Source organism: Corvus hawaiiensis, chromosome 24 (assembly GCF_020740725.1).
Source record: "Corvus hawaiiensis isolate bCorHaw1 chromosome 24, bCorHaw1.pri.cur, whole genome shotgun sequence".
In the NCBI taxonomy this organism is placed as follows: Eukaryota; Metazoa; Chordata; class Aves; order Passeriformes; family Corvidae; genus Corvus; species Corvus hawaiiensis.
In genome coordinates, this window is record NC_063236.1 from 10038146 (window position 1) to 10065402 (window position 27257).

The 27257-nt window shown below is 48.6% G+C and overlaps 1 protein-coding gene and 2 long non-coding RNA genes across 7 annotated transcripts; 2 read left to right on the plus strand and 1 right to left on the minus strand.

The window, feature by feature from the left end:
* The first annotated feature begins 11 nt into the window (after window positions 1-11).
* Window positions 12-19517, plus strand: LOC125338120 (membrane cofactor protein-like). 4 transcript variants are annotated; one of them, XM_048328475.1, is made up of 12 exons: window positions 12-157; window positions 1013-1204; window positions 1408-1504; window positions 2112-2197; window positions 2502-2690; window positions 3232-3414; window positions 3905-4093; window positions 4203-4394; window positions 4705-4731; window positions 5414-5480; window positions 6972-7077; window positions 8875-10756. In XM_048328475.1, exons 1-11 carry the CDS (start codon window positions 79-81, stop codon window positions 7060-7062), a joined length of 1392 nt encoding a protein of 463 aa, XP_048184432.1. In that variant the 5' UTR covers window positions 12-78; the 3' UTR covers window positions 7063-7077; window positions 8875-10756. The 4 variants fall into 4 exon arrangements, with proteins under 4 accessions (XP_048184432.1, XP_048184435.1, XP_048184434.1 ...); XM_048328478.1 differs by lacking the exon at window positions 6972-7077 and adding an exon at window positions 7539-7591 and having other exon boundaries at window positions 13-157; XM_048328477.1 differs by lacking the exons at window positions 6972-7077; window positions 8875-10756 and adding an exon at window positions 19430-19517 and having other exon boundaries at window positions 13-157.
* On the minus strand, window positions 15685-24492 carry LOC125338123. Of its 2 annotated transcripts, XR_007208198.1 has the most exons (3): window positions 23889-24492; window positions 21108-21213; window positions 15685-16095 (listed from the first exon to the last, which is right to left on the minus strand). It is a non-coding gene; the product is annotated as an uncharacterized LOC125338123 (long non-coding RNA). The 2 variants fall into 2 exon arrangements; XR_007208197.1 differs by lacking the exon at window positions 15685-16095 and having other exon boundaries at window positions 19094-21213.
* LOC125338124 lies at window positions 23119-26639 on the plus strand. Its single transcript, XR_007208199.1, has 2 exons — window positions 23119-23294; window positions 23380-26639. It is a non-coding gene; the product is annotated as an uncharacterized LOC125338124 (long non-coding RNA).
* The last annotated feature ends 618 nt before the right edge of the window (window positions 26640-27257 follow it).

The window sequence follows — 27257 nt, forward strand, 5'->3', positions numbered from 1 at the left end:
CGCGCTGCGTCTGCCGCCGCCGCCGGGAGCGGAGCGGAGCTGAGGGGAGCCGAGCGGAGCCCCGGTCCCGCTGCCGGGATGCGGCCGCTGCCGGTGCCCGCGCTGCTGCTGCCGCCCGTGCTGCTGCTGTGGCGGCTCGGCGGAGCCCGGGCTCAGGGTGAGCGGCGGCCGCTCGCTGCCCCGGGCGGGCGGTGCCGGTGGGGAAGGGGCGCGCGGAGGGGCGGGCGCGGCGCGGAGCCCCCGCGGGGGCCGCCCCCGGGAGCAGCCGGGAGGAGGGATGGGGATGGGGATGGGGATGGGGATCGGGATGGGGATCGTGCCCTGCTCCCCGCTCCGGTCCCCGCGGTGCTGAAGGGGCCCTCGGGGCCTGCCCGGAGGGGCGAGGGAGGGGGAGGCAGGAAGGAAATGGTTTAAGGGCGGCGGTGGAACCACGAGGGTTTGGGCGGTTTCGGGCGGGCTCGAATTGTAGAATTATGAGACTGTTTTAGTTGGGAGGGACCTCGAAACCTGTCTCGTTCTACCCCTGCCATGGGCAGGGACACCTGCCACTAAACCAGGTTCCTGCAAGCCCCGTCCAGACTGGCCTTGGAGCCGATTTTAAACTCCGCTCTCTGTCCTTTAGACTCGCTTTCCTTTTTCCTTAAGAAAGGACGGTGAGCTCTGCGAGCGGGGCTGGCTTGTTTGTTTTTCATGCAGCAAGTTAGAAGGGTGCGCGGTGAGTTAAGTCGTGTATTTCACTATAAAAAAGGCAAATAGACAAAAACTGTGGTCTAGAAGGAAGTGCATTATCTGGGTAGAATGACGAAAGAACTTGAGAAAACAATAAGTGACGTATCCTGTACACGTGTAGAGCTGGACTCTGGCTGCAGTTCAAATCCAAATTAAAAATTTGGGAGTGAGTTAAATATATCCTTAAAGCCTTCTGATTTAGCCTGGCTCCCGTGCTGTTTCACCTCGGCGTGTTTCTCTGCTCGTTGCTAAGGTGCCGTGTTGCTTTTTCCTGCCTCTCCAGACGCGTGTCCCAGACCCGAGCGGCTGCAGTACGCAGAGCTCGACGAGAGCTCCAGGGACAAGGAGAGTTTTCCCGTTGGGAGCAAGGTGTCGTTCAGCTGCCGCCCGGGATACGTGAGAGTCCCGGGGATGTCACTGACCTGGACATGTGGTGCTGACTTGCAGTGGTCACCCACGGGCGTGTTCTGTACAGGTGATTTTTGTACCCCTTTTTTCTTCTGATATGTAACAATTTCAGTTGGTTTGTGAGTGGGAATGAGGGTTTTGTCATATTTTAAAAGAAGCTTGGAAAACGCTGGTGCGGGTAAGGGCAGTAAATGCCACAGACTTTGTCTTTGTATGTAACTACAAAAATGTAGATTTTGTTTCTTTTCTTTTTTTTTTTCATCTCCCCAGAGAGAAAATGTAAGTACCCAGGAGACTTGGAAAATGGTTATTTTGATGCGACAGAGCTTACATTTGGTTCAAAATTGACGTTTTCTTGTAAAGAAGGGTAAGTGTTTGGTGAAGTTAATGAATCCTTTTAGTTTGTTTTTTTTTATGTTTACACCAGATTTGAACCAAACCCAAATTTCCTATTCCAGTTCTGACCCGAAATCTGAATTCTACCTGTAGCAAATGAAATTGCAGCTGAATTTACTTTGATTCCCTGGTTTAATTACTCTTTGCATCAACCCGAAGCTTTTTAGGGAGGTTCTGCAGAACTAGAGTGTTACCTCTTGTGACTTCTTTTAATGCTCCTGTGGCAGAGGGCATAAATAGATATTCATCATCGTTCATTGTTGAACAATTAAGTCAAAAACACTGAGGAGGTTTTTTTCTCCTTTTCCTGTAGAATTAGTAATTTTAGGACTTTAGTATTAGAGAGTATATCTGAAAATGGTGAGATTTCCACAGTTCCCTTAGTGATGTCTCATTTGCTTCTGTTTTGCTTTCAAAGTGAGGCTGTCAGCAAAATAAACGAGATTCTGTTCTCATTACAGCAAAGCCTTTATGTCCCCATAATCACAGAACAGAATTATTATAAACCCATTTTTAGGTGCTTGTTGGAGAAATGAGAGATTTAATTTTCCCCTCTTTCGAAATTTTTACCTCTCTAGATACAGATTACGGGGTAATGAGGAGATTACCTGTGTTATCAAGAATGAAGGTGTTGACTGGAATGGACTTCTGCCTTACTGTGAAAGTAAGTAAATCATTGCTGTGTTGGATTTTCTGTTCAGAGGGTGGTAGTTCATACAAAATCAGCTGTGATGTCAACTTTCCAGTGTAAAAAATAATGGTAAAACAGGGATGAAAAATATCAGTTATTGTGGTAATTATCTCATATTAAAATCAACTTCTTGTTGAAATTGAGGTTCTGTAGCGTGACTTCAAGTAGCTGTGTCAGATTTTCGATGAAATTACTTGAAAAGCAAGGCTTGCTCTTTGAAATGAACCAGCTAACACAGCAAAACCCTGTTTGGCCAATTTTTGTGCTTTATTTACAGTAATTCCTTGTATGCCACCGCCCGAAATAGCCAACGGGAGGTATGAGGAAAGAGCTGACTATGTGTACCAGAGCTCAGTGACCTACAGGTGTCAGGATCCCTTCTCCCTCATTGGCACAGACACGATTCACTGCACATCTGATGCACACTTCAATGGAGTTTGGAGTGGACCACCTCCAGAATGCAGAGGTTGTTGGGATTTTTCATTCTTTATTACAGTGTTTGTCCCTTTTTTGGAAGCAGCGGGGGGAGAATGGACTTTCCCTCTAGGAAAGAAGAAACAAATCCTCTGGTACCAAGTTTGGTGCAGTTCCAGTGGAGGTCACGTCAGTATGGTGGATATTGATTGATTATGACACAGAATATGACTGAAATTTGAGTTAAAGCTTGAAAAATACCCGTGTAAGTGTCTTGTTGGTTGAAGTGACAAGGCCAAAGTGAAGGACCTGAGAGACCACAAATCCTGGGTAGCCGCAGAAAAATTGTGTCAAGGGCAAGGATGTCGGAGCCGGGTTAGGAACTGTAAAAAGCTAAGGAAGAATCCTTTTCCTAAAAACACAGCTACTGTGGAAGTGTAGGAATCAAACAGATTCCCTCCAAAACAACTTTTTTTGTTGTTTTGCAACACAATTTTTGCAAAGAAATTTGCAAGTAGGGAAAGGATGTTGTGTTTGTTGCAACGTTAGTGTTAACAGATGTTTGTGTTTACAAATGTTTCCCCTCTTGTCAGTGGTCAAATGTGAAAACCCCAGAGTTGAACATGGGAGAAAAACATCTGGATTTGGACCTTCCTACAGTTACAAGGACGCGGTTGTGTTTGAGTGTGATCAAGGCTATTTCTTGGTTGGAGCAGAGGTAATTACCTGTGGAGAAGATAGCACCTGGGTTCCTCCAAAACCAACTTGTGAGAAAAGTAAGACTTTCTGTAAGATTCTGATTTCTGTTGTGTGTTGAAAGTGTTTCAGCTGAAATAGAGCATCGTGGTGGTATAGTGATTTCATGGGTAAAGACAGCAGAAAGGGTGGGGAATACAGGAGAAAAGATTGGATACAGAGAATTAGGAGTTTGCACAACGAGGAAAGCTGTAGTATCCTTCTGCAGTAATTGAAGTCTTTGTGTGTGTTTTTTTTTTAATGCAGCTCTTCAGCTCCTACTTTCTAGAAATTATTCTAGAGCTCAGAGAAATAATGAACCAGTACAGATTTCTGAGCTGCCACACTGTAGGGTTGTATTGCCTTAATGAATACCTACGGTGATGTTGAGGTTGTCTAAAGGGAATATTTGTACTTAAAATTAAGGGTAAACTTAAACGACTGAGGTGCTGTCATGGGAGAATGTGTATGTGTGTGGAGTGAGTTACTGAAGTTTCTTCTCACTAAACTTGTTTGTAATTGCTGTGTTAGTTACTGCAGACGTGTGTCCTGCCCCGAAGATCCGGAACGCGGTGCTGACTCCAGCCAAGGCTGCCTATGGAAAAGGAGAGTCTGTGCAGGTCAGGTGCAATGCTGGCTGCTCCTTCCCTGATGGCTCTGCAGAGGTGACCGTGACGTGTCAGGAGCAGAGTTCCTGGGGTGCTTTAGAGCACTGTGCCTGTGAGTGAAATGCACAATTGCTGAAACTGGGGCAGACTGACAAGTTTGAAATGTCTCATGCAGTAATACATCTTTTATTAATTTCTTTTCTCCCCCTTTTTCTTTCCAGGTGTGTCTGAAGGTTCTGGTTCCACACCAGTCATAAGTTACGGCAGAGTAACAGCTGGACAAAAACCTTCCTACTCTGTGGGGGATTTCATTACCATTGAATGTTACACAGGGTACACCTTGCATGGGGAGGCTCAGATTCAGTACATTGGAAACAACCAGTGGGTGCCTGCAGTGCCAACCTGCCAGCTGAGTAAGTATGGACTGCAAAAACTCCACCAGGGTGAAAATACATCCACGGGAACAGTCCTTTTATATTCGGGAGAAATAATTTAGTGCAACTTCCTTTTTTATTTTGATGTGAAAAATAGGGTTGGATGAAATTAATTACAATATTCGTATTTAAAGTTAAATCAGTGTTATGATTTAAACTGGCCTTCTTCAAAGATTGTGTTGACAGAAGTGCTTGATGACTTGAATTAGCTCTGTGAATATTTTTATAATAATGTTTGGGTAAGAAGCACCTTTGTTCCTCTTGTGATACTGATTCCTTGTCTTTTTAGGTGGATATATTATAGCCATCATCTGTGGTAAGTGTTTTCTAAAACCTTAACAAAATATCACACAAATTATATTTTTTATGTGAAAATCCATTTTTGATTCCAGTCATTTGGGACGGCAGCAGTGTGATTTTGGAGTGTTGGTTAAAGCTGCGTGATTCAAAAAAAAAGATTGCTTAGCAATTCTAGTTTAATTTAGTGTGAAATGTGTATTTTCTCATGTGGTGAGGTCGCATTTCAAAGGCAGTTTTCAACAACTTGGCAGCTTTGATAGATTTCAGAGCTTGGTTTTACTGGGGGTGTGAGTGAATAACTCTGCAGTGAACAGGAGTGTTCAGTGCCTCTTCTGTCCTTGCATTTGTTACCCAGATTTGTATGAACTCGTAAAAAGTGACATTAGGGCCTTGTCATTCCTGTTTTCGTGTTCCTGAGCTGGTGGGGTTTTGCCATCATGGTGGTCACTGGTTTTGAGCTGAACTATCTTGCAGAGTCTTGAGTAAAGCATCAAATATTGAATTTGCATGGCTTATTCCAAAAATTAGTTGGGTTGTGGGGTTTTTTTGAGGGGAGTGTAGAGGTGGGGTAGACCTGTAGATGAAAACAAGGCTATTTCTGCAAAATTTTTTGATGCTTTTTTGTCAGCTGGAGATGATCTTTATCACTCTAAGGCTTTTTTTTTTTTTTTTTTTTTTTTTTTTAATTCTTCCTAAAGTGATTGTGGTAATTGTGGTGCTCCTGGCAGCCTTCTGGGTCTACAAGAAATTCTTCTCACAGAATGGGTGAGTAAGCTTCCTTTTTTATTAATATTGCAAATTTCCAAATGACTGAGCCAAAGCTGTGCTGATGTTTAAGCTCTTTGAGCTTTGTGTGCCCTTTCTTTTTCAAATGTCTGATTTTGTGTGAGCTCCTGCCAGCAGCTGATGGAAGCTAAAGCCTAACCTTGTATTTGACTTTGGGTTTGGATCTGCTGTTCAGCTAAGCTGCTAATTAACGCTTGCACTAATTTCAAGGAAGGAAAAATCCCGTTCTTAAGTGTGTGTTTGGCAATGTCCACTGGACGAGGAAAGTATTTTGTCCATCTGCTTCAAACATGTCAGTTTATCTGCTGAAGCCAGGGGGAGCATTGGTTGTGTGGGCTTGTGCTGCCAAAAGGTTTTCAGGTTTTTCTTTTCCTCCTGCAGTCCCAGTGTTGGTGTCCCTTGTTAAAGACTTGCAAAATCAACTGTAAAATATTAGATTTGTGCATAAGCAATTAGTGTTCTGTTTTTAATGAGACGTGTAGGGTGTTTTAAACTTTATCTTCAGAACAACTGGGGTTTATGTGTGGTTTTTCATGGAGGGGTGGCAGGAGATTTAAATGCCTCTTTGTGCATTGCTTTTTGCTGTGATACCTGATTTTATCTTCTGGAAAAAACCTTTTTTGTCAGAGAAATATTTTGTAACACAAAACACTGACCCAATCCAGAGCAGGTTAGGTGGTACACACGGAATGTTGGGATAAGCATCTCATCAAAACTGTGTTGCCTTTTACCAAAATCTGTTGGGATTTATCTGGAGGACATGAAACAAAGGAAGGGATGCTTTAAAGGAAGTAAACCAGTGGGAAGATTCCTGTGGTTCCTATTCGTAATAAAGTACACACAGAGGATTAGGGAGAGCCCTGGAGGTGGTTTATATCCAGTGAGATTTTGGCCTTAGTGTCTTTTGAACAGGCACTGCAGTATCAGTCCAAGGGCCAGAGTGTGCTGCTGAGTAATTTGGTGCTTTTGAGCCACTGCTTTTCATCCAGTGCTTGGATATTCTGCAGCCTGGATGGGCCAGAGAAGAGCTCTTGGCAGTTCAGGGCAGCACTTGCTGCCTTCATCCGTGGAGAGACTTCTCAGGGTGTAGAAAGCAGGAGGGATCTAAACCAGCATCATCAAAAATTAAAGAATGTGACATTCCTGAATATTTGACCGCATGAAAAGCCTTATTGTGCCCAGTGCTTCCCTTTATCTTCCTCTCTGTGAACATCTGACTGTTAAAGCTCTTTCGTGTCTGAAAACCCTGATCTAATCTCCTTTCATTAAGGCCTCCATCTCCCTGTGTACTGTTCTGAGTTCCTGATGCAGCTGAGCCTTTGTGAGCTGTTGTGCTTCCGGCCTCTGATCCTTGCTGGTTTGTAGCCTCCAAATGGCAGCAAATCTTTCCTCGGCCTCTCTTTCTTTTGTGTTTAAAATGCCACTTGGATGGGACATTCAATTAGACCTTTCTCCCCTTCTGCTGTTCAGCTCGTACACAGTTGATGAGAGTTGCAAGGAAACATGTATTTTAAAAACTAATGTCCCAGCTGAGATGGAAGAAACTGCACAAATGAATTAATTGAATCTTTAAAAGGTATAACTTTCCACTTCATTTGGACTTTTTGCAATGCAGCTTAAGTGTCTTTTTTATTGTGGTTTACTTGGAATTTCGGGAGTGTGGAATCCTGCTAGCTGGGAACCTTGGCTTCCTGTAGGAAAGAATATCTTAACCTTTCATTCATTTTGGGAGAACAGGATGTAATACATAAAGAATTATCATCTAGCACTCTCAGTAAGAGCTTCCAGTGATTGTAAATCCCATTTCTTGGTGTTGTCTTTGAGGAATGAGTAGCGTATTGCCTTCAATGCTCAGCAGAATGTTTGCCCCCATTCCAGTGGTGAGTTACTTTTCTTAGCTGATAGTCAATTCCCTGTAATCAGAAGCTGGAAACCACCTTTGGACACTACAACTCTGAAGGTAGTTGTGCATCCCTTCAGAGAAAACCAGATCACGTCTCTCACAATTACTGATTCATCTGCATTTTTGCTTTCTAGAAGAGAATAAACAAAGGTTCTAACAAGATCTTTTGAAGCCTTCTTATGAAAAGGTGATTTCTTTTTCAAATTCAGAGTTCTGTAGCCCTAAAAAGGATCATAACACAGTTGCTTGTTTGCTGCTGCTGTCCTCTCCTGTACTTTAACCTAAAGCTCAGCCCAGTGGTGAGATGTATGTGATGAGTGTTGGGGTTCCTCCTGCACTTGTGTAGGGTCAGACAAGCTCTTCCAAAATCTGACTCTTCAAACCTTGTTTGAACAGAACGCTTTGCAGACAGGACAGCTCAGTTTGACTGTTCCTTGACAGGATTTTGTCGTTGCTACCTTAACAGAGCTGGAACTACAAATATTTTTTGAACCAGCATCTTGTGTTTTTGTGTTGCTTTTCTCCACTGCATAAATTCTGAGGAGGTGACGGGTTCTCTTATTCCAGCTTAATGCAAAGGTCTTTCATGTGCATAGTCTTGATTTTATTGACTTGTAAAGGACAAGTGAATTTTCAGTGTTTTTGGTGAGTTTTTATATGAAGATTAAGCTTGGCATTTCTTCTAAAATAATGTATAGATTAAGGAATATCATCTTCACTGTGAAGAAAGATGTTTCTAATTAAGATAGGATTCATTTTCTGAGTTAGTTGGGCTTATTTTTGGAGAGAAAAAAGGAATCGGGAGATAGAACAGAATTCTTCATTCCAATCTTACCTTTACACATGATACGAGGAATTACTGGTCTGGTGTGTGAAAACACTGTTAAAGTCTGGAAGTTTTCTTATGGAATGTGGAACTCTTTAGAGACTTGGAGTAATAGCACCGAGGTTTGGTGTGGAGTGGGTTTTTTGGTAAAGCAAAACAGGAGTTCTTGAATAACTTGGGACATACATAAGAATGTTATTGTGAATTTTAATTCTTGAATGTTTAAGTATTGTAAAGTTGCTGCTAGTGGAGTGCAGAATCAAAATCCACACAGAATAATAGTTCATTTCTGGTTAGATAAACAACACACTGTGATGAAAATGAATTTCAGGGTGCAGCTGGTAGAGTTCTGGGAATCCTGTACCTGTTCTGGTGTTAGTTTTTGGTAATATCAGTCATCACTTGAAACGATCCCTTTGGATCAAGGGCTCTGCTTCTCCTTGGGTCATTCCTAACAGTTCAGTAGCTGAATGAAGCTCGAATCTCCTCAGTCCAGCAGTTGCTTGGGAAAGAGAGGATAAAAAATGACCCAGTTTGTGACTTTACCTGCTGCTTTAATGATAAAACTAAGGATGTGCTTCAGTGTAAATGTAAAACCTGTTGAAATCTAAAACCTCTGATTTGACTTGTTTTTTTGTTTGTAGGAAACGTGAGAGCACTCCCAGTTCTGCCGAATATAAGATGTGTAAAGCATGACTGGCCTTGTTGGGGGGGTGGGAGGGACTTTGTGGTGGAATATCCCTGTCAGAGCTGCAAAATTACTGCCCTTGCAGTGAGTTGCTGTCGATGAGTTCCTTGTGCTGTGTCTTGCTCTGCTGATGAACTGCAGGAGGAGATGCTTAATAGGATAAAAAGTGTGTATGTATATAGGTAACACAGATAGATCCTGCTTCGCCTTCTGTGCCCCTCATTGTCCTTCTGTGCATGTGAGCTGGGGGAAAGGCAATACCTGTGGCATGCCAGAGTCTGTGGGAGTGCTGGAATGTCACTGTCCCAGTGCCAGCTGCTGCTGCCTGCTGCCTTCAGTGCCACCTCTTTGCTTTCAGAAGATGTCCAGTATTCTCCTCTCTCCTGTAGAGCTCTGATCACTCAAACCTGGTTGTCCTTCCTGTCCCTTTTTGCAGTTGAGGTGGTGTAAATGGTTCTGTTGTTTTCTTTGTACTCTGAAATGTGTTGTTGCTCATTCCCTGAAGAGTTTGGTGCCGTTGAAGGCGATGTCATTTGGAAACGATCACAATCAAGATCTTATATACTCTACCTCTTTGTTTGCCAAGGTGGTTGTTGTATATATAGTGAATTAAAGTGTGCCTTGAAATCAGAGTTTTATAGCTTTTCCTTTGCTTTTAAGAAGGAAAAAAGCCATATATGTATATTTCTGATTCTTTGCTATAATCCACCAAATACTGCAGCGGATTTGTTGGAGCAGGAAACTGAAGGGTTCTGTAGCAAAGGCATCCCCTGCCTGTTGACAGGAGCTCCCTAATTAAAGGAACTGCTGAGAGCTCAGTGGTGGCCATGTCCTGTCATGAGCACAGTGGAAGTTCCTTAGGGTGCTTGATTTTTAGGGAATCTTGATGTCAGTTCTGGAGATCTTCTGTTGATTTGAAGGGCAGAAATGGATGCTGTGTGATTCCCCCATCCTTGCTTTTTTACTTGAAGTCACATATTCCACATTTCTAACCTCTGTCTGTGGACTGTGATGTCAAATCAAGCTCTGAAAGGCTGGATTTAGCATCACATTCGTGTTCAGAAGCAGAAGCCTTTCCCTGTCACTCACTTTTCAGGTTAAAGGAAAACCAGACTGGCTCAGTTGTGGAGGTGCTGGTAGATGTGGTGGTCTCTTGTTTGCTGTTTGTTCATCAAGGTTTTAGTCCAGATTCTGACTCCAGGAGCTCCCACCACAGTGTTTGCCATTAGTTGAGACTCACTGCTACTTCTAATTCCTTGGCAAACCCCAGACCTTAGCTAGAACCGGTTTTAGCTTCATGAATCTCACTATCAACATGCAGGCAGCTTCTAAGAACCAGTTTTCGCAGAAAACCCAAATAGCCTCACTTCAGATGCCTGAGGCAGCACTGAAACGACTCTGGCTTGTCTGTGGCTGCTTGGCACTGCTCTCCCTGTCATCATCAGATTGTTGGAGTGGCACAGAACTGTTTAGGGCTTTATAGAGCTTTTTTGGGACAATCCCAGCAGTTGTATTATTAGAGTTCATAATAGGCTGTCGTTGTTAGAAAGGGGCTTTGGCTCTGCAGAAGGATTTGCTGTTCGTGGCCTGGCTGATATCTGAGTTTGAGAGTTGTTTGTAAACACTGGGATGTGTGATTGGGAGTGAGTGCAGTGGTGGTCAGGAGCTCAGCTTGCTTTGCGTGGCATCTGCAATGTCCTAAAACACACTGAAATGCACTTCACTGGCAAGTGAAATCACTGTAAAAGTTGGCCGTATTTTTGCACTTCTTTCTGGATGTAAAGATTAGCGATGATTTGTAATATTGCAAATAAAAATGTTAAATTATTTAGCAGTAAGTGTTTGTCTTTCATTCATCATGGTGCTGAGCAGCTCTTTTCCCATTGTTACCCAGGTGATTTCTCATGTCCCAAACATCAGGTGGTAACTGCTGAGATTGAAGTTTGCAGCTCGTGCACAGAGTTACTCAGTGGTAGTGTAGGGGGTGTGTTTTAATTTGCTGAGCAGCCTTTGGGGGTTTTCTTTTAGAATTGCAGAGAATTTCCCAGAACCTCCAAAACTTTCCAGTGTTGACTCCTGAAAAACTTGGTGAAAAGTTGATGGAGAAGAGGAAGATGATCCTGGGGCTGTTCTGGTGGAACACTTGAGGCAAAGCCCAGAGGGTGTTTTGGCCCTTTTGTCCAGTGTGTGACAAATGCAATCCCTAGGGAATACAGCCTTGGTGGGTTTAGGTTTAGGAATTGTAGGAGTTTCACACTTGAAATGTACTTAACTTCCATGGCAAAGCCATGTGTGGAGTCAGCTGCCTGATGGAGTGAAGCCTTTCAGAGGGTGGAATAGAAAAAATAACCTCATATGCTGTATTTCTTTCCCAGTTTGTGGTTGTGACACTCAAAGTGAGTTGGTGTGGAAATGATGCCAGACTAAACAACTGTGCACCATGAAGTTCTGGGTTTGCAGTGAGCATTGAGGGGATAAGCAGAGTTTCTGGTGGAAGGTGTCCCTGCCTATGGGCATGGAATGGGATGATCTTTATGGTCCCTTCCAACCCAAACCATTCTGGGATTCTGCTCCGTGATTCTAGGAATCTGACTTAAACACTACACATTAATTTGGCCTAATTGTTATGAGTCCTGTGCTGTTTTTCTGAAACTCAGTGCTGCGTGAATTGTTTCATTTTGGAGTCTGGAACTGAAAGTTGAAGAGCCGTGAACACATGAGCTCTGTGCTGAGGGAGAGGCTGCAGGGAGTAAAGATGTGTTGTTGCCATCTACTGGTAACAGGTCCAGAGTCACCTGGTTTAGGGTTAAATAGTGCAAAGTGTCAGTGCTTGGTGGGTTCTCAGTGTCACGCTTAAGGTCAATGTAAATTAAACCCTGCCCATGGCAGGGCTTGGAACTGGATGATTTTAAGGTCCCTTCCAAGCCAAACCATTCTGATTCTCTGAATCTAAATACTTCTGAGAGTGGGGAAGGTGGAGCTGGGGGCTGAAATGAAGAGACTTGCAGCACTTAGGTGTTGTCCAGCAGGGAATCAGGTGATCTGTCTGCCTGAGACACAGCCCAGGAGCGTAGAGCACACAATTTTATTTAAAAGGGAAAAAAAAAAAAAAATCTGTGTAAAGAACAGGTTAAGGCAAACAAACAGCACATGGAGTAGAAGTGGTCGGAAGGTTGGGAGGCCGTGCTGTCACACCCAGGCCCTGGCTTGCTTGAGTTGAAGAGTCTGAGTTATGTTTGAAGAGATGCTTCTCTCTCTGTGTGGAAGCATCCCATCCTTACTTGAAAGGGATGCTGACTGTCCTCCTTTTGTGCAGGATGTTCGGCCTGTGGGGGGAACTCCAGGTCAGAGAACAGCAAACCACTGGTGTTTGGGAGGCCAGGTTGTGCTCTGGATGGTGTTTGTTTATGACTTGGGGGGTGGGGGAAGGAAGTTTTCCACTATTGTTGCTTTTCCCCCTACATCATAACCGATTTCAAATGGTGCTAGACAAAAACTGAGACTCTGAACACCAAGAGAAATCGGTCAGCCTGTGTAAGAGACGTTTTCCTGGCTCAGAGAAGGATCCTCTTGTAGATGACAGCTATGCATTCTTTAGAGATGACTACTCAGTGCTCTGACCAAACCTTCATCCGCACAGGGATCAGCTTTTCCATGTCTGGGAACACGCTGGACATCAGTGAGGGCAAACAAAAAGAGTTCCACTTCGTTTTAGTGGTTGGGATGCAGGGCTGGAGAAGTGAAAGACCTGCTGGATGTTACCAGCAGCAAACTGGAAAATAACTGTAGAAAAAGGAGTGGGCTCTGTGTGTGCTGTGTGGCATCTTCATGATGCCCGTGGCAGGGGGTTGGAACAAGATGATCTTTAAGGTCCCTTCCAACCCAAACCAGTCTGGGGTTCTGGGATTCTGGGATTGCTGAAGGCACTTCTGTGTTTAACTGCTGAGGTCAAATTGTTGGAGGGAATGTCTGTGATTGCAGAGCAAGTCTCTGGGAGCTATGGAATGAGAAGCCTGTGGTGATGGAGTCCCCGAGCAGAGAGTGGAAATCCTTTTGCTCTGAGGCAGTAAATTAAATGTTGGTCCTACTTTTTGGATATTAAACACACTCTGCCTGTCAAGGTGCAAGAAGCACCACGTTGGTTTTCATGCAACTTCTGGATCACTTTACTCTGGACAACTTGAACTCATATCCATTGTTTATTAAGCAGAAGTACATGAGCAGGAGGCTGTTCTGGCGTGGCCCTGGCTTGGGAGCGTGCATACAGTGGTTGGAGAAGTGTCTAGAAATCAGATGATGTTACAAAGTGGATGGCTGGCAAAAAAATAACCTTTGGAAAAGGGGCAGATCTGAGGAGCAGAGGATGTTGTTGAAGTGAGCAGGTGCTTGGTCTCCTCCCACGCTGTAATTCTTGCTCCTAGAACACTGATTTCAAATGGTGCTAGATACAAAGTGGGAAAATCTAAGCCACCATGTGAAACCAGCTTCCAGAGGAAGACACATCTTGTGCATGGCTGCAGGCTGAGGGAGAAAATCCTTCATCTCCACCGTACCTAGAGAAAAATTCATTTATTTAATTTTATTAGACAGCAAGACAGTTACCTTTGGCTTAGCTACTTTATGGATACACTTTCTTGTGGCATCTTGCGGATGGTTGAAGCTGGTGTAGGAGAAATTGAGTATGTGGTGAGGAAAGCCCCAGCCTGGCAGTGAGTGTTGTTCCCTGCCCTAGCCAGGGGAATGCACTCAAGCTCTTCCCAGCAAGTGGGGATCAAGGTTGTATTTCGTGGTGGTGCAGAGCACGATGCTGTTGGGGTGACTGTGGGAAGCTCGTGTTGTACAGGAATGCTTTTTCCATTTCACTGCGGATGAAACCAGGCTCTAAACCTCATTCTGTCCGAGACAGAGAGTGTTCTGGCTTTCTGTCACTCACTGATCAGAGAGTACAGGGCAGATCAGGTGCTTTTGTGACAAGAAAAGGAAATGTGACCATCCTGATAGAGCTTCCTCTGTCACCAGTCCCTGTGCTTTAAATAAGCGAGGACTTGCAGATTTTTGTGAGACAGCTTTTAAATTCTGCAGGCAGAATGAAAATAAATGGGATTAGAAGTACCTTGAGTGTGGGTCAGAACAAAAAGGGAGCGTTCATAAATTGAACTGTAAATGGTTCAGTGGAAGTTGTTGAGGAAGGAGAGTGTGGAAATGAGTGGCTGATGGTTCCTGGAACTGCAGCAGGGCTGAGCAGTGCACTTAACCTGCAGTGGCCATGGCTCAGAGCAGAGGGAATAGATGGGGTCTTGTGAAGCCTCTGAACTGCTCCACACATGCATAATTCAGGAGCTATCAACCCTTGGATAAGTGTCTGACCTGTGCTGGAGCAGAGGCCGATGTGAAATGGAGTAAAGCACAACTGCAGTCGGCAGTTTCACTTACTGATGCCTTGGGTTTTTGGCAACTCTGCGTATTCCTGCTGTAACCACATCCAAAAACCTGCTCCAGTGCCTCCATCCTAATGCACACTCCCAGGCAGCAGAGGGAAAGCTCAGAGAGAGAGGAGCTTGTCCTTCCAAGAAAGAGGGGTGGAGGAAGGGGAAATAACTGGACTAGATTCCCGTGTCTGGATATTTACTGGTGTTTCTAAATCCATTATCTGGGGCAACAGGGTGAAAGACGAGTGGAAAGCAGGTTCCCTCCCCAGTGCCTGCCGTGCTGGCACAGTTATTCATGAGGCACCCTCTATTATCAGGTGAGATTTACTCCTGAAAAGCTGGACCAGGAGTTGCTGGTGAGGAGAGGCAGGTGCAGCACGGATCACAGAATCACAGCAGCATCCCTGAGAAACAGGCTCAGAGTGAGGTTTGCTTTGGGTTTTCCTTGCCTCAGTAGGAAGCATTACAAAGAAATCCTCATTAGGGTTTTGAAAAATGGTTGGAGGAAATGTCACTTCATTTTGTGCTGCTGAAAATGGAAACTTGTGTCAAAGCAGGAGACTTAGAAGGACTGAAAACTTCTGCACATCTTCCCCTCTGCAAAGGAGACCAACCTTTCCAGAAATATCATGCAGCAGATGAAGACCAACGGCTCATTTATTATTTATAGTTTTGATAAAACCAGGTTTCACTTCAGCATAATTAAGATGCTGCTGTCCCTCCTCCAGGCTACCTGGAGTTTGTCCTGTTGCCTTCACAAGCTCCTCAGAAGGTGTCAGCCCTTCTTGCCAAGGTGCAGGTGCATGTTTTGGGAAGGGTTCATCTGTCTGTGCTCTCCTTTCCAAGGCTCTCAGTGTGTCTGGGCAGGAGTAAAGGAATGGTTCAGGATGCTGTGATCCACAGCACCCTGCTGGAAACGTGCACATGGGCAGGAAAACGGGATGACAGGATGGTTTGGGTTGGGAGGGACCTTAAAGCTCATCCAGGGCAACCCCCTGCCGTGGCCAGGGACACCTTCCACTGTCCCAGGCTGCTGCAGCCTGGCCTGGGACACTTCCAGGGATCCAGGGGCAGCCCCAGCTGCTCTGGGCACCCTGTGCCAGGGCCTGCCCACCCTCACAGGGAAGAAAATGAAGCAGTGCTTGTCTCAAACATGTGCTGCGTGGCAACCAGCAAGTACTGTCCCCTGTCCTTGGCTTTGTCACAGTGGTCTGGACTTCCCAGTAAATAACAGTAGGGAAAGTACAATGTCATTCTGTGGCTTTCCTCCTTTTCAGATGTTTTAGTGGCAGTGCTGTTCTGTAGCTTCTTTCAGAGGAACATCTCAAAGGCTGTTGTGGACTTCACACTGCTTTATACATTCCATAGGAGACAAAGACAAAAAGGGAATCCCTGCCTTCCCTGTGAAGGGGAACTTCCTCTCTACCCTGAGACCTTTAGTCTGCAGGAACAAGGCAAGCCTGGATGTCACAGACCTGATTTTTCACAACCTGCACTTTGCATAGAAAGGCAGTTCTGGGGCTTTTACAGAGAGCAAAACAGATCTCAGTGTGCATCATAAATTTTCTCCTGCATTTTCACATCACGGGGTGAAACTCGTGGTTCATCAGGCTCTGGTCTCCCCTGGAGAAAATAATCCCTGTTTTACATGCTGAGGATCTGAGCTCGGTGCATCATCCTCCCAGTGAAGGAATGAATCAGCTCAAGGCCAGGTGCAGGACAAGGGGTGTGACAGTACAAGTGGTGACCTGTAAGGGGAATGGAAATGAGTGAACTTCTAAGGTTTCTAAAAAAGCCTCCTCGGCGTGGGGAGCCTGTAACTGCATCTCTTTGTTGTGCAGGTCTGGTGCTGCGTGGGTCAGCTATGGACAAATGTGCTCTGACTTGCACTTGGAGCCAGTGCTCAGCCTGGAACACTTGGTGTGTCAGCAGCACGGGCCTGGGCTGAGGAAAGGCAGAGTAGGTGCTGCACTGCTTAGGAAAATTGATATTTGTGCCTAAGAGATGGCTCTGGAGATGCCACTGCTGCTGTGGGCAGCAAAACCAGGTACCTCCCTCATGAGTTTAAAACATAATGGAGGTTTTTTTTGTTGCTTATAAAGACTGCAATAAAAACTGCACATTGCAATCCTGAATGGAACGTAGCCTATTCCTTCAGTCCTCCTCTTGCAGCCTTAGAACTGCAGTACAAATGGAATTAAAAACTCTGTGTCTAAAACCCCAAGGCAGGCTGAACACTGGGACAGAATCGGGGTAAAAGCCTGTGGAGCCTTGTGTCCCTTTTAACTCAGAGCAATGGGACTGTCAGGCCTGCTTGATTTGAGTCACTGATTTCAATTCCTGTTAAGGGGAATCTGTCAGAGCACTCAGCAGTGTCTGTTTTAGCATGGTGGCCATCAGAGGTGTGCTTAAATATTAGTGCTGCAGTTCCCCGTCTTGTGATCCCCCCCTGCTCATCTGAAATTGCTTTGGCCTGCCTGGAGTCATCCAGTTCTCCCCCGCCTTTGCTCTCAGGAGAGTTCCTGGGCAAACCCTCAGCCTGTTTGGAGGGCACAGGAACTGCTGAAGCCCTGGATCCTTTGGAGGATTTCAGCTTTCACAGGCAAACTCACACAGGGGAAGAGAAGCATCGCCCTTACACGGCTGAGGTCAGGGAAGGGCAGTAGGAATGAAAACCCATCAAATTCAGCCCTACAGAGCTTGAGCGAGCAGCCCGTTGCAAAACTCCCTCCACTCAAACAAGTGATCCACCTAAGCAGCTGCAACCAGAAAGGCCATTTTCCATTCCTAACTTCTGTACCTAAGCATCACTTTAGAATGTAAAGTACTGATTGCAGGGCTTGAAAGCACTCACAGGGAGATGATTGTTGTGATTTGTGCAGTCAGTTCAGGAACATGGTGTTCCCCCAACACCACCGCTGCAGCTCCTCTAGGTAATGGCAAGGGAAGCCATATTTTTCTTCTGTGTCATTCAAGAGACAAAAGAATGTCCTGTGCCAGTGAGGAGCAGAAGGAAACAAACCCAGCCAGAAGATGTTCACTGAAGTACAACCTGCCTTTAAGCCAGACCTCTGAAAACAAGCCTTTAGTTCAACACTACCTGCAGTACCAGGAGCTGGCAGAAGAGCTGGAGAAAAGCACTGACCAAACACTCCTGGCTGACTCCCCCAAGCACACGAGCTGCTGGCTTGTCCCTGTTCCAAGGATTTCCACCATTCCATCCCTGGAATATCACCGTGTGTCCAAGAGCCACTGTCGATGTTTAAGAAGCATTTGAGCTGGATATCCAAATGCAAACCCCGTGGCTGCTGTTGGACTCCTGAGCACCGTGAGAATTTGTGGGGGGAGCTGAAGAGATGAGCTTCACTCAGAAATAGCTCTTCCTTGGAAAGCTGGAGGGCTGAATCACAGTGTGTTGGCTCAGTTTTTAGCAGACGAGCCATCACATCTGCCTCCCTGTGGGCGAGGAGTCGTCACTGGCATCGGGATTGGCAGCCAGGTTCTGTCCCTTTGGAAACCAGGGAATAATGGTGGGGAAGGCGAAGGCTTATGGTGAGCAGGGTCAGGCTGCCCACGGCTGGGGGCTTGGTGAGGTGGGCTGGCAGCTCCGGGAGGCCCTGCTTGGCCTGCACTGCTCCCCCTGCCCCTCTCTGTTCACAGAACGTGCCCCCAGGTTGAACTTTGGGGACTAAGTAAGTTATTTTGCTCAGAGGCATTAATCACTCCACTGCTGCCTGTGTGGCTGAGACATCCAGAGCCAGCCCTAAGCATATCCATGGCTGATGTTGTCCTGAGACAACAGAAAATATGAGTGACATGGACAAATAGGAACACCAGGGAAAAATGGGGAAACCTGGGAGGGGACAAGACAGCTCCTGAGCTGAGGTAGCTGAAACTGAAAGCACCTGAGAGACACCCCTGGCTCGACAGGGAGCCTGCAGGGTCCACCTGGCAGCTACAGAAATGCAAATACACACCGAGGTTTTTTTCCCTAGAACAGACTGTGAGTCCTTAAATACACGCCACTCCTGATTCCCAGCAGTCCAGAGGAAGTCTTGGGGGAAAAGGGGGATAGGAGGGAGGTAGTGCAAAGTATTTGGAGCTAGCAAAGAAACAAATTACAGATACGGATTTTAAAACCTTTCAGAGACACAGGATTTTTATGGACTTTTGGAGTCAGTGCCCCCACTACTGCAGTAATGTTAATTTTCAAGCCTCCCCTCCAGGTTCAGGCATGGGCACAATTGCAAGAGAAGTGGATTGGGAGTTCCTGAACCAACTGGTTGCTGACCATGAGTCAGGGGAATGACCTTGCAGCAGGCGGCTCGCAGTGCCGCTCTCGGAGCCGTGCCAGGATAAATGGCACTGGCATCTCTGAGTGCTGGGGGAACCATTTTGTGACATTCCAGCTGGGCCTTTTCTACTGCTGCCTTTGCACCAAAATTGTTTGGGTGGGTGGGAATGGGATAGAGTATTCCCTTCTTTTTCCTCACAGCCTGGGCTTGGGGCTATCTATATACAGAGATAAAGAGGATGTGGACAACTCCTGTCTCTTGCCTACATCCTTGTCCATTAACATCAGCATTTGAGATATTCAACCAAATTAAATCTTACTCTCCTCCCTAGCCACACCCATATTAAACTGTAAGAAAACACCATGATAAAGTTTTAAAAATCCTACGCAGCAGCACTGAATTTTCTGGATAGGTCTGGGAGAGATTTGTCAGAGGAGAGAGGGTAGAACACTTGGCATTTAGACATTTTAATGAATGTTCCCAAATAAGAAAAGAAAAACATTTGCTTGTAGACTTTAAGCTTCTCACAGCATCAGAAAGCTCCTGACACAGAGCCCAACGCTGTATTTGTATAACATGGAAATGAACAGCAGCAGCGCTGCAGGCTCCGAGCCTGCTCTGCGAGCAGCAAAATGGCCAGGGCTGCTGTGGCTCATCCGAATTCCTCCACCATTTGGGGGGGTCAGTAGGTGGATCTGATACTCCTGACCCTCCAGGTGTGCTTTGAACTTTGACATCGATATGAAGTGAATGTTTCTAACCATATTCAAGCTTGTGCCCTCATCAGCTCCACTCCCTAAAGCACCGACAGGGACCAACAGCAAAATTCGTCTGCGTCACAGATGTAACATGACCATCGGCAAAACAAGTGCAGGAGGAGATCATGGCTGTCTCGTCCCTCACAGAGCCTTCCTCCGCTAGCAGAGAAGCAGAGGTAATGCTTTTAAATTTATATCATGGGCATGTGAAATCCTGCCCTTCCTTCCCCGAATCCTGCGGTCCCTGAGCGGTCAGAACGCCCGAGAAAACTGCGTGTGTTTTGTCGGCGCGGTACCGAGCGCTGCGTCACGATGCTGCACCAAGGCCGAGGCAGAGCAAACCCCACTCCCCAGAGCAGGGAAACCCAGATAGAGGAAAATGAATCAGCTCTCACAGTGTCACACACGAGTGTCGGAGGGAGGGAGAAATCACAGCTTTCCCCAGTCCTTTTGCGGCACTCTGCAGAGAACGATTATGGAACAGTTACCCAGGTACAGCTCGCGGTGACAGTGCCATCCCTGTGCACACCATCACTGCTGTCCTACAGAAATATGCCCTGTCCCCTTCTTAGCCTTGTTTCCTGCCAGACCCACAGATTTACCTGCTGACAGTAACCTCAATTCCTGAGTAATGAGATTTACATTGGAGTTTAACATTGAAATAACTCCTCTTTTATCCGTCTCCTTACCCTCCCTGCGGTTAGGCACAGTTAAACCATCGCTGTGGCCAAAACACGGTGGAAAAAGGAACTAAACCAAATGCATCCCTACACTGAACACACTCAGCAGCCAGTGGCACCTCCTTGAAAGCCATGAAACAACACTAGCTTTACAAATTAAGGGGTTCTCTACCCCACAGCTGTGCTGGGGAAAACCACAAAGAGTTGTCCATGCAACCAATGCTGGGGAAAACAGACTCGACCCACCCATCATCCACACAACCCAGCATCGTGCCTTTGTCCAGCTCCTGGCCGTACAGAACCCCCTCTACAGCTGCCTGGGCCTGTTCTCGTGGGTGTGGGAGTATTTATGCCTGTCTGTCTGGCTGCAGGGACCACCGTCATCGCTGCTGTTCCTGTTGTTCCCGTTGTTCCCCTGCTCTGCGGATTTGGCGCTGCAGGACGTGAGGATGCTCCGAGGGAGCCAGCTACAGCCAGTGAAGGCTCAGTGAGTCAGGAGGGGTTGTGATGACTGCAGTAAGAGGCTGAAATTCCCTATGGAATCGGGCACAGAAGGAGGGGAAGGAGGAAAGATGGAGATGGGAAAGAGGGAAAGAAAGTGGGGAGTGGCACGTAGAGTCTGTTGGGTTCTTCCCTCCCTGTCCCTGCACCGCACTGCCGTTGGAAATGGCGGCCCTGCGCAAAGGACGGAGTCGGGAAAAATCCGCAGCGCCTGCGGCCTTCGCGACCAAACCACCGAAATTCCGTTCGGGGTGTAAATCCAGCCCTTCCCTGTCTCCCTGTCTCCCAGACCACCCTGCACAGGCCGGGCTGCAGCCCAGGTGATGGGGACGGCGGCCGTGCGGTGCCCGAGCCGGTGCTGAGCCCAGCGGTTGTTGCTAACCAACCAACCCTGACAGTGGAGATGTCAGCCAGTGAGTAAGAGAGATTAAACACTCCTGCTAGCACATCCTGAAACTTGGGTAAGCTTTGGAATGATGAAAGGCTATGGAATAATGGTCCCTGTCGTATGAGAAAGCAAAGTTACCACTCCACTGCATAATCGGGAGACTTCCTCGGCCAGAAGGACCAAGCTCAAGGCTGGTTGTGTCCTCAGCACTTCCAGGCAGAGTTGCCATCTTCACTGCTGGTCGCTTTAAGAAGAGAGGTGAAAAAATAGTATAGTAAATGGTTAAGAGGGAAAAGTGTTCTCCCCTTCACTTCCTCATCCTCTCTCTGGAGCTGCTCTCTGCCCTCAGTCTCCCATTCATCCTTAACCAGTCCTTCAGTCCTTGCTTTCTAATGCTGTTCTCTCCTTTGCAAGTCTTTGCAGACCCATCACTGAGGGCAGTCTCCATCTCTCTGTGATGTTACTGAGCCTCTGGCAAACTCACACTTGTGCAAGCAAAAGCTGAGTTTGGGCAGGAGTCGTTTTCACTTCTTTTGACTATTCCCACAACATAATTTCCAGGTGCAATCCCTGCCCCAAGCTGCTTGTTCACAGTGCTGCCAACACTCCAGCACCTCACAAGGGAGAAGGAAGCAAGGAGAAAAGCCCTGAACCCCAGTACTTTCCCCTGCCCCGTGAGCTGCAGCTCTGACACGTCATCGTCATCATCGCGACTGGACAGGGAAACAAGATGTCCCAGCAGTACCCGTGGGCGAAGGGCTGCACCCAGCACACCCAGCAGTGACCAGCTCCTGTCCTGCCTGCTGCCCGAGGGACGCCTGGCATCCTGGGATCCGAGGTGGGAACGGAGCGAGCAGCGGGTGGTGGGCAGCGGGCAGGGAGTGGCAGGCAGGGAATGGTGGGCAGAGGGCAGGTAGCAGGAGTGGGAAGGGAGCAGTGGGCAGGGAGCTGGGAGCAGGCAGGGATTGGGCAGGGATTGGGCAGGAAGCAGACAGGGAGCAGGCCAGGGAATGGGCAGGGAGGTTAGGGAACAGGCAGAAGCAGGCAGGGAACAGACAAGGAGCAGGCAGGGAGCAGCAGGCAGATACTCGGAGTGCTGGGATCAATGTTAAGATTTGACACCTGCAGGCAGGGAGCAGGGAACAAGGAGCAGGGCAGGGGCAGCCACCGGTGCTTGCAGCGCTGGATGAACGCTCCCATTTGACACCTGCGGGCAGTGAGCAGGGGACAGGCAGGGAGCAGGGGACAGGCAGGGAGCAGGGGACAGGCAGGGAGCAGTGGGCAGAAGCACGGTGCTGGCTGTGCCACACGGCTGCTCTGGTTGACACAAGCAGGCAAGGAATAGGAAGCAGGCAGGGAATAGGGAGCAGGGCAGTAGCCGGTGCCTGCCGCGCCGCTCGGCCGCTCTGGTTGACACAAGCAGGCAGGGAGCAGGGAGCAGGGAGCGGGCAGGGAATTGGGAACAGGGAGTGAACAGGGAGCAGGCAGGGAATGAGGAGCAGGGAACAGGGAGCAGGCAGGGGATAGGGAGCAGGGAGCAGGCAGGGAATAGGGAATAGGGAACAGGGAACAGGCAGGGAATGAGGAGCAGGGAGCAGGCAGGGAACAGGGAGCAGGCAGGGAATGAGGAGCAGGGAGCAGGCAGGGAACAGGGAGCAGGCAGGGAACAGGGAGCAGGGAGCAGGCAGGGAATTAGGAGCAGGCAGGGAATAGGGAGTAGGGAGCAGGCAGCAGCTGGTGCCCGCCGCGGGCTCGGCTCAGCTCGGCTCGGCTCGGCTCCCCTCCGCTCGGCTCGGCCCGGCTCGGCTCCCCTCTGCTCGGCTCGGCCCGGCTCCGCTCCGCTCGGCTCCCCTCCCCTCCCCTCCGCTCGGCCCGGCCCGGCCCGGCTCCCCTCCGCTCGGCTCGGCCCAGCTCCCCTCCCCTCCGCCCGGCTCGGCCCAGCTCCCCTCCCCTCCGCCCGGCTCGGCCCGGCTCCCCTCCGCCCGGCTCGGCCCGGCTCCCCTCCGCCCGGCTCGGCCCGGCTCCCCTCCCCTCCGCCCGGCCCGGCCCGGCCCGGCCCGGCTCCCCTCCGCCCGGCCCGGCTCGGCCCGGCTCCCCTCGGCCCGGCCCGGCGCTGCGCTGCGCTGCGCTGCCCCCCGCGCGGCCAATGGGCTCGGGCGCTCCACCTGCCATCCCCGGCGCGCCCAATGGCGGCGCGGCCCCGGCGCTGCGCCCGCCGCGGCCAATGGGAGCCCGCGCTGGCTCTCGTTAATGATGCAGCAGTCCAGGGAAGACTATCACATGTGAGCTGGCCGCCTGCCAGCATGGAGACACCGAGAGAGCAAGGTAAACAACTTTCCAACGCCAAAATGATGACATTTAATCCCTAAATGCTCGCTTCCCGGCTCGACTCATCTTTAACCCCTTTCAGCTGGTGTGGAAGCGTCTGGAAGGCACCCGTCTACCTGTCCCCAGTGCTTTTAAAAACTGGACGACGTGCCCTGCAATGATCACTGCGTCACCGTTTGCCACTTTGCGAACTACGCAGTGACAAACCTCGGAGCTCTGAATCGCAGGGTGCCTGTTAACCCCTGCACCAACCCCTCGCCGACATGCCAGCCTCCGGGGACATGGGGGGGGATAAAAAGCCCAGACAAACCAGGAAAACAGCAGTCTTTGCAAAGTTGTCATCTCTCCCCCACGACTACTACCCTCCTCTGCAGTACAGCAATGCCGGCAAGAGTGACATTAGTACAACCTGTGCCGTCGCTCCATTGAGAAAACAGCTCTGACGCAGAACAGAGCAATCCTACCCAGCCAAAATAATAATAAAGGCACTTTGGGATCCGAACTTACGGACGCCGGGGGAGAGGGACGCCCTGCAAATAATCCAAATACGTAGCTGCAGCTCCAGCCCCATCCTGATCAAAGGGTACGTACGTGAGGGAGACGAACCGGACCGAAGAGCTGTGCCCGTGCACCATCTGCGCAGTCCTCAGCCCTCCGCTCGCTCTGGAGCGCCGCAGAAGAGAAGGTTCCAGAAATTTCCTTCCCGTTAACCCTTTCGGTGTCTGCCCACTCTCCCTCCCCGCGGGATTAAGCGCGCCGGGTCTCCAGCATCGTCAATGGGCGAAGCCTCCTACACCAAGCGAGCCCGAGAACAAGGTGCAAATGACAGTGGATGGTGGCAGGAGCCCAGTCCGTGGTGTTGGTGCCACTTCTCTTCCTGGAGCCCTCTCTGCCTCTCTTGCTGCCTCTCTCCCCTCTTGCTGCAGCAGGGCTGTTGCTGGTAGACCTATCGACGGAGCTTGCTCTCTCACTCTCTCGCTGAGCTCTGTGACGCAGCTCTAAATTCTCCAGCCTGCTCCTTGTGTTATAAGAGCGGAACTGCAGCTTTCCAGGGAGCCCGTGCCAGCGGTGCCAGGGCCAGGCAGATCGGAGGGAACGTCGCTCCTGGACTCTGCACCTTTTTTTGGCAATTATTCTGTTCCTCACCTCTGTTTCTGCGCTTCCTCCCCGGCTCTCAGCCTCGCATCCACTTCTCTGCTTCTGAGTCATACTTGCCAGGTTAACTCTTTTAGGATTGGTAGTCAGCAGTACAAATCTCAAGCGATAGCAGCTGAAACCACAGCCAACTTTTCTGGTGTTTTCTGCTTTAAAGAAACCAAAGCAAATCTTGCTGGCTCTAAAAAACAAAAACACACGCACGCACACACACGTTGCAGTAGAGAGTTGGTGCTTTCTGATTAACTGTTTCGGTGACAGGAACCACTGCTTGACTTCCTGAAATAAAATATTTTAGGCCCACGTCCTGCAAATCCTCAGCAGACAGATCCCCTGGAGCACAAGGCAGCTTAAGAGGAGCTGCTGCTGTGAACAAACACAGGACTTCTGGGCATGAGGCTACTGCTGGCCCCACAAGCCCCTGCTCTGCTGGCCACAGGACATTGATCTGAGCGTGGTTCAGCTGCTGGGCAGATGCCTGGTGTGAGATAAGGTGCTGAAAGTGCTGGAAAGCCATAGGATCTTCTTAATCTGAGCAGTATTAATAAGTGTTATCACACACACAGATTCAAAACGCTCGGCGTAGGCAGGGGAACTAATAACTGCGTTCCTGGAGTCACCAGAATCCAATAATCCCTGACAAAGACAGTCCGCAAGCAGCTCTGCATTTCAGCACAGCAGGCATCATCCCCAGGCAAGGAGCCTTTTGCAGCTGCACGCTCTCTCCTTGCCTCTGTCCCCCAAATCCCTCGATTAACTCCGGTGCCTCCGGCAGGAGGGGAAGCAGAGCTCTGCCGGCACCGGGAAGTGTGGAGGAGGATCCGTGGTAGGTGCAGCTCCTGGGAATCAGGGAAGCTGATGGGGAGGCAGCGCTGTGTGAGGGAGTTCATGTGCACACACGGAGCAGCGAGGAGCAGTCCGTCAGGAAGCACGGAATACAGAGAGATCCCTGCTCCCCACCTCCGTCTGCCATTTTAATTCCGACTTCAGAGCCGGCTGCGAGCGTTGGGTTTTTCACTACAACCAAAGCTGAAGTAACCACGGTTTTTTCTCCTCGCCGCGTCTGAAGAGCCTGAGCTATTTTGGGATTTGTCTGTACTACGCTGAAAATGACACCTGTTACGCACAGACACAAATGAGAAAAATTACAAGTGCCCGGTTCCTCTGATAGGATCCTACAAAAACCAGAGTGAGATCCCGTGGATCAGGGCTGGGTGAGCAGCACAGGCTCTGCTGTGGGGTGAAGGGGATGACCCCGGTAACCGAACAGACACCAGTACGAGAAATGTAAAGTCTGTAGTAGCTGATGCAAGGGGAAATCAAGCCTCCATGTGACCAGAAGAAGTAGTGCATGATCAACTAAATGCCACAATACATGGTTTCTTATGCAATCGAGCCCATGGGACTTCAGGCCTTACACATCCACTCTGTGGCCAAAGCTGCAGGGATTAACTCCTTCCTTAATGGCTCGAAGCGAGCACAGGCTCCTGAAATGAGTCATCCCCGCCCAGGCAGGCCGGGGTGAGCTGAGATGTGGAGCTGCCTGCGCTGCTGTGGTCACCCCCAGTTCTCCCAGGAGCCCCAGCACGCAGGGCCAGGGCGGATTTTCCGCGTTCCCGCTTTTCCCCGGTGGTTTGCAGCACACTGTGCAGGCAGGCAGAGGCCACCTCGAGATCCACGGAGCTCCGAACATGACAGAGCGAGATGAAACACCAGAGCCAGATGAAACACTCAGAGCCTCAGAAATGGGGCAGTTCACTGATGCTTTCAGCTCACACCGCTTTTGTCAGGCCCGTGGTGCATTAAGAAGGTGAAGCCAGCTTTGATTTATTTCAAGTGACTTGTTCTGGTGGCTTTCAGGGGAATTGTGGCATTTATTTTATGGTTTGCTTTCGTTTGAAAATCAGCAGCCCTGGAATGTTTCTATCTTTACCTGGCTCTGAGTACTTGCTGGTGGCACTCAGGCTCCCAAGAAGAACTCAGAGCTGTCTGCACTGGGAAACAATCTGCTGTGTAAGAAATCTTGGGAAAACTTTGGCCCTCTGAACTGAGTGATGAGGCCTAAAACATAAAGTCATCTTCTGACACTCTTGGGCAGGATTTGACATTTTCTGTAAGGAAATAGAGGCCATGGTTCCACAATAAAAATCTAGGCTGCTTCTCTGGTTTAACTGGAGCCCATTTCCATGTGTTGGTACTGGTTTGGTTTTTTTTTTTCTTAGCTTTTTTTCTTTTCCTTCCAGACTTTGAAAGTAGGAGGCAGAGGTTTGGTTTTGTAAGAGCTGCCTATGAGGGTGCAAAGTCCTGGGCTAGAAAGCAGGCTTGGGAAGTGGGAATAATCCATGGCTGTGGTCAGAGGGAGGCAGGGGAGATCAGTGCAGGGTTGGAATCCCTTCCAAAACTGGGGGTGACCCCATGGCCGATCACAGCTGGGCCCCGAGTGCTTACAGTGCTGATTAATAAAATAAAGAGTTTTTATTGTGCTAGACATTAACAAGATTTCACAACTTGCAACCGGGATGGTTTGGGCTGGATGTCTGGGGAAAAATACAATTTTTTGAGGAGGGAGGGAGGGGATTGACCCTCCAGGCTGTCATTGACAGTTCCCTCAGCACCACGGAAAAAAGTTCCCTCAGCACCACCAGGGAGCGTTTCCTCAGCTTCCAGAGGAAGTTTGGGCTTGCTCTGCTTCTGTGCCAGGCTGTACCTAAAGGCTCATCCTCAGTTCTCCAGCGTCTCCCGTCGATTTTCTGCTCTCACGCTACGATGACCTTAATAGCAACAACATATGGAGTCTGACATGGC

Coding starts and splice junctions, on each gene's coding strand:
- LOC125338120 (XM_048328475.1), top strand. CDS start 79: ATGCGGCCGCTGCCGGTGCCCGCGCTGCTGCTGCCGCCCGTGCTGCTG. Junction 3,415..3,904: donor AAAACCAACTTGTGAGAAAA/GTAAGACTTTCT, acceptor TTGCTGTGTTAG/TTACTGCAGACGTGTGTCCT. Junction 5,481..6,971: donor AAATTCTTCTCACAGAATGG/GTGAGTAAGCTT, acceptor TCTGCTGTTCAG/CTCGTACACAGTTGATGAGA.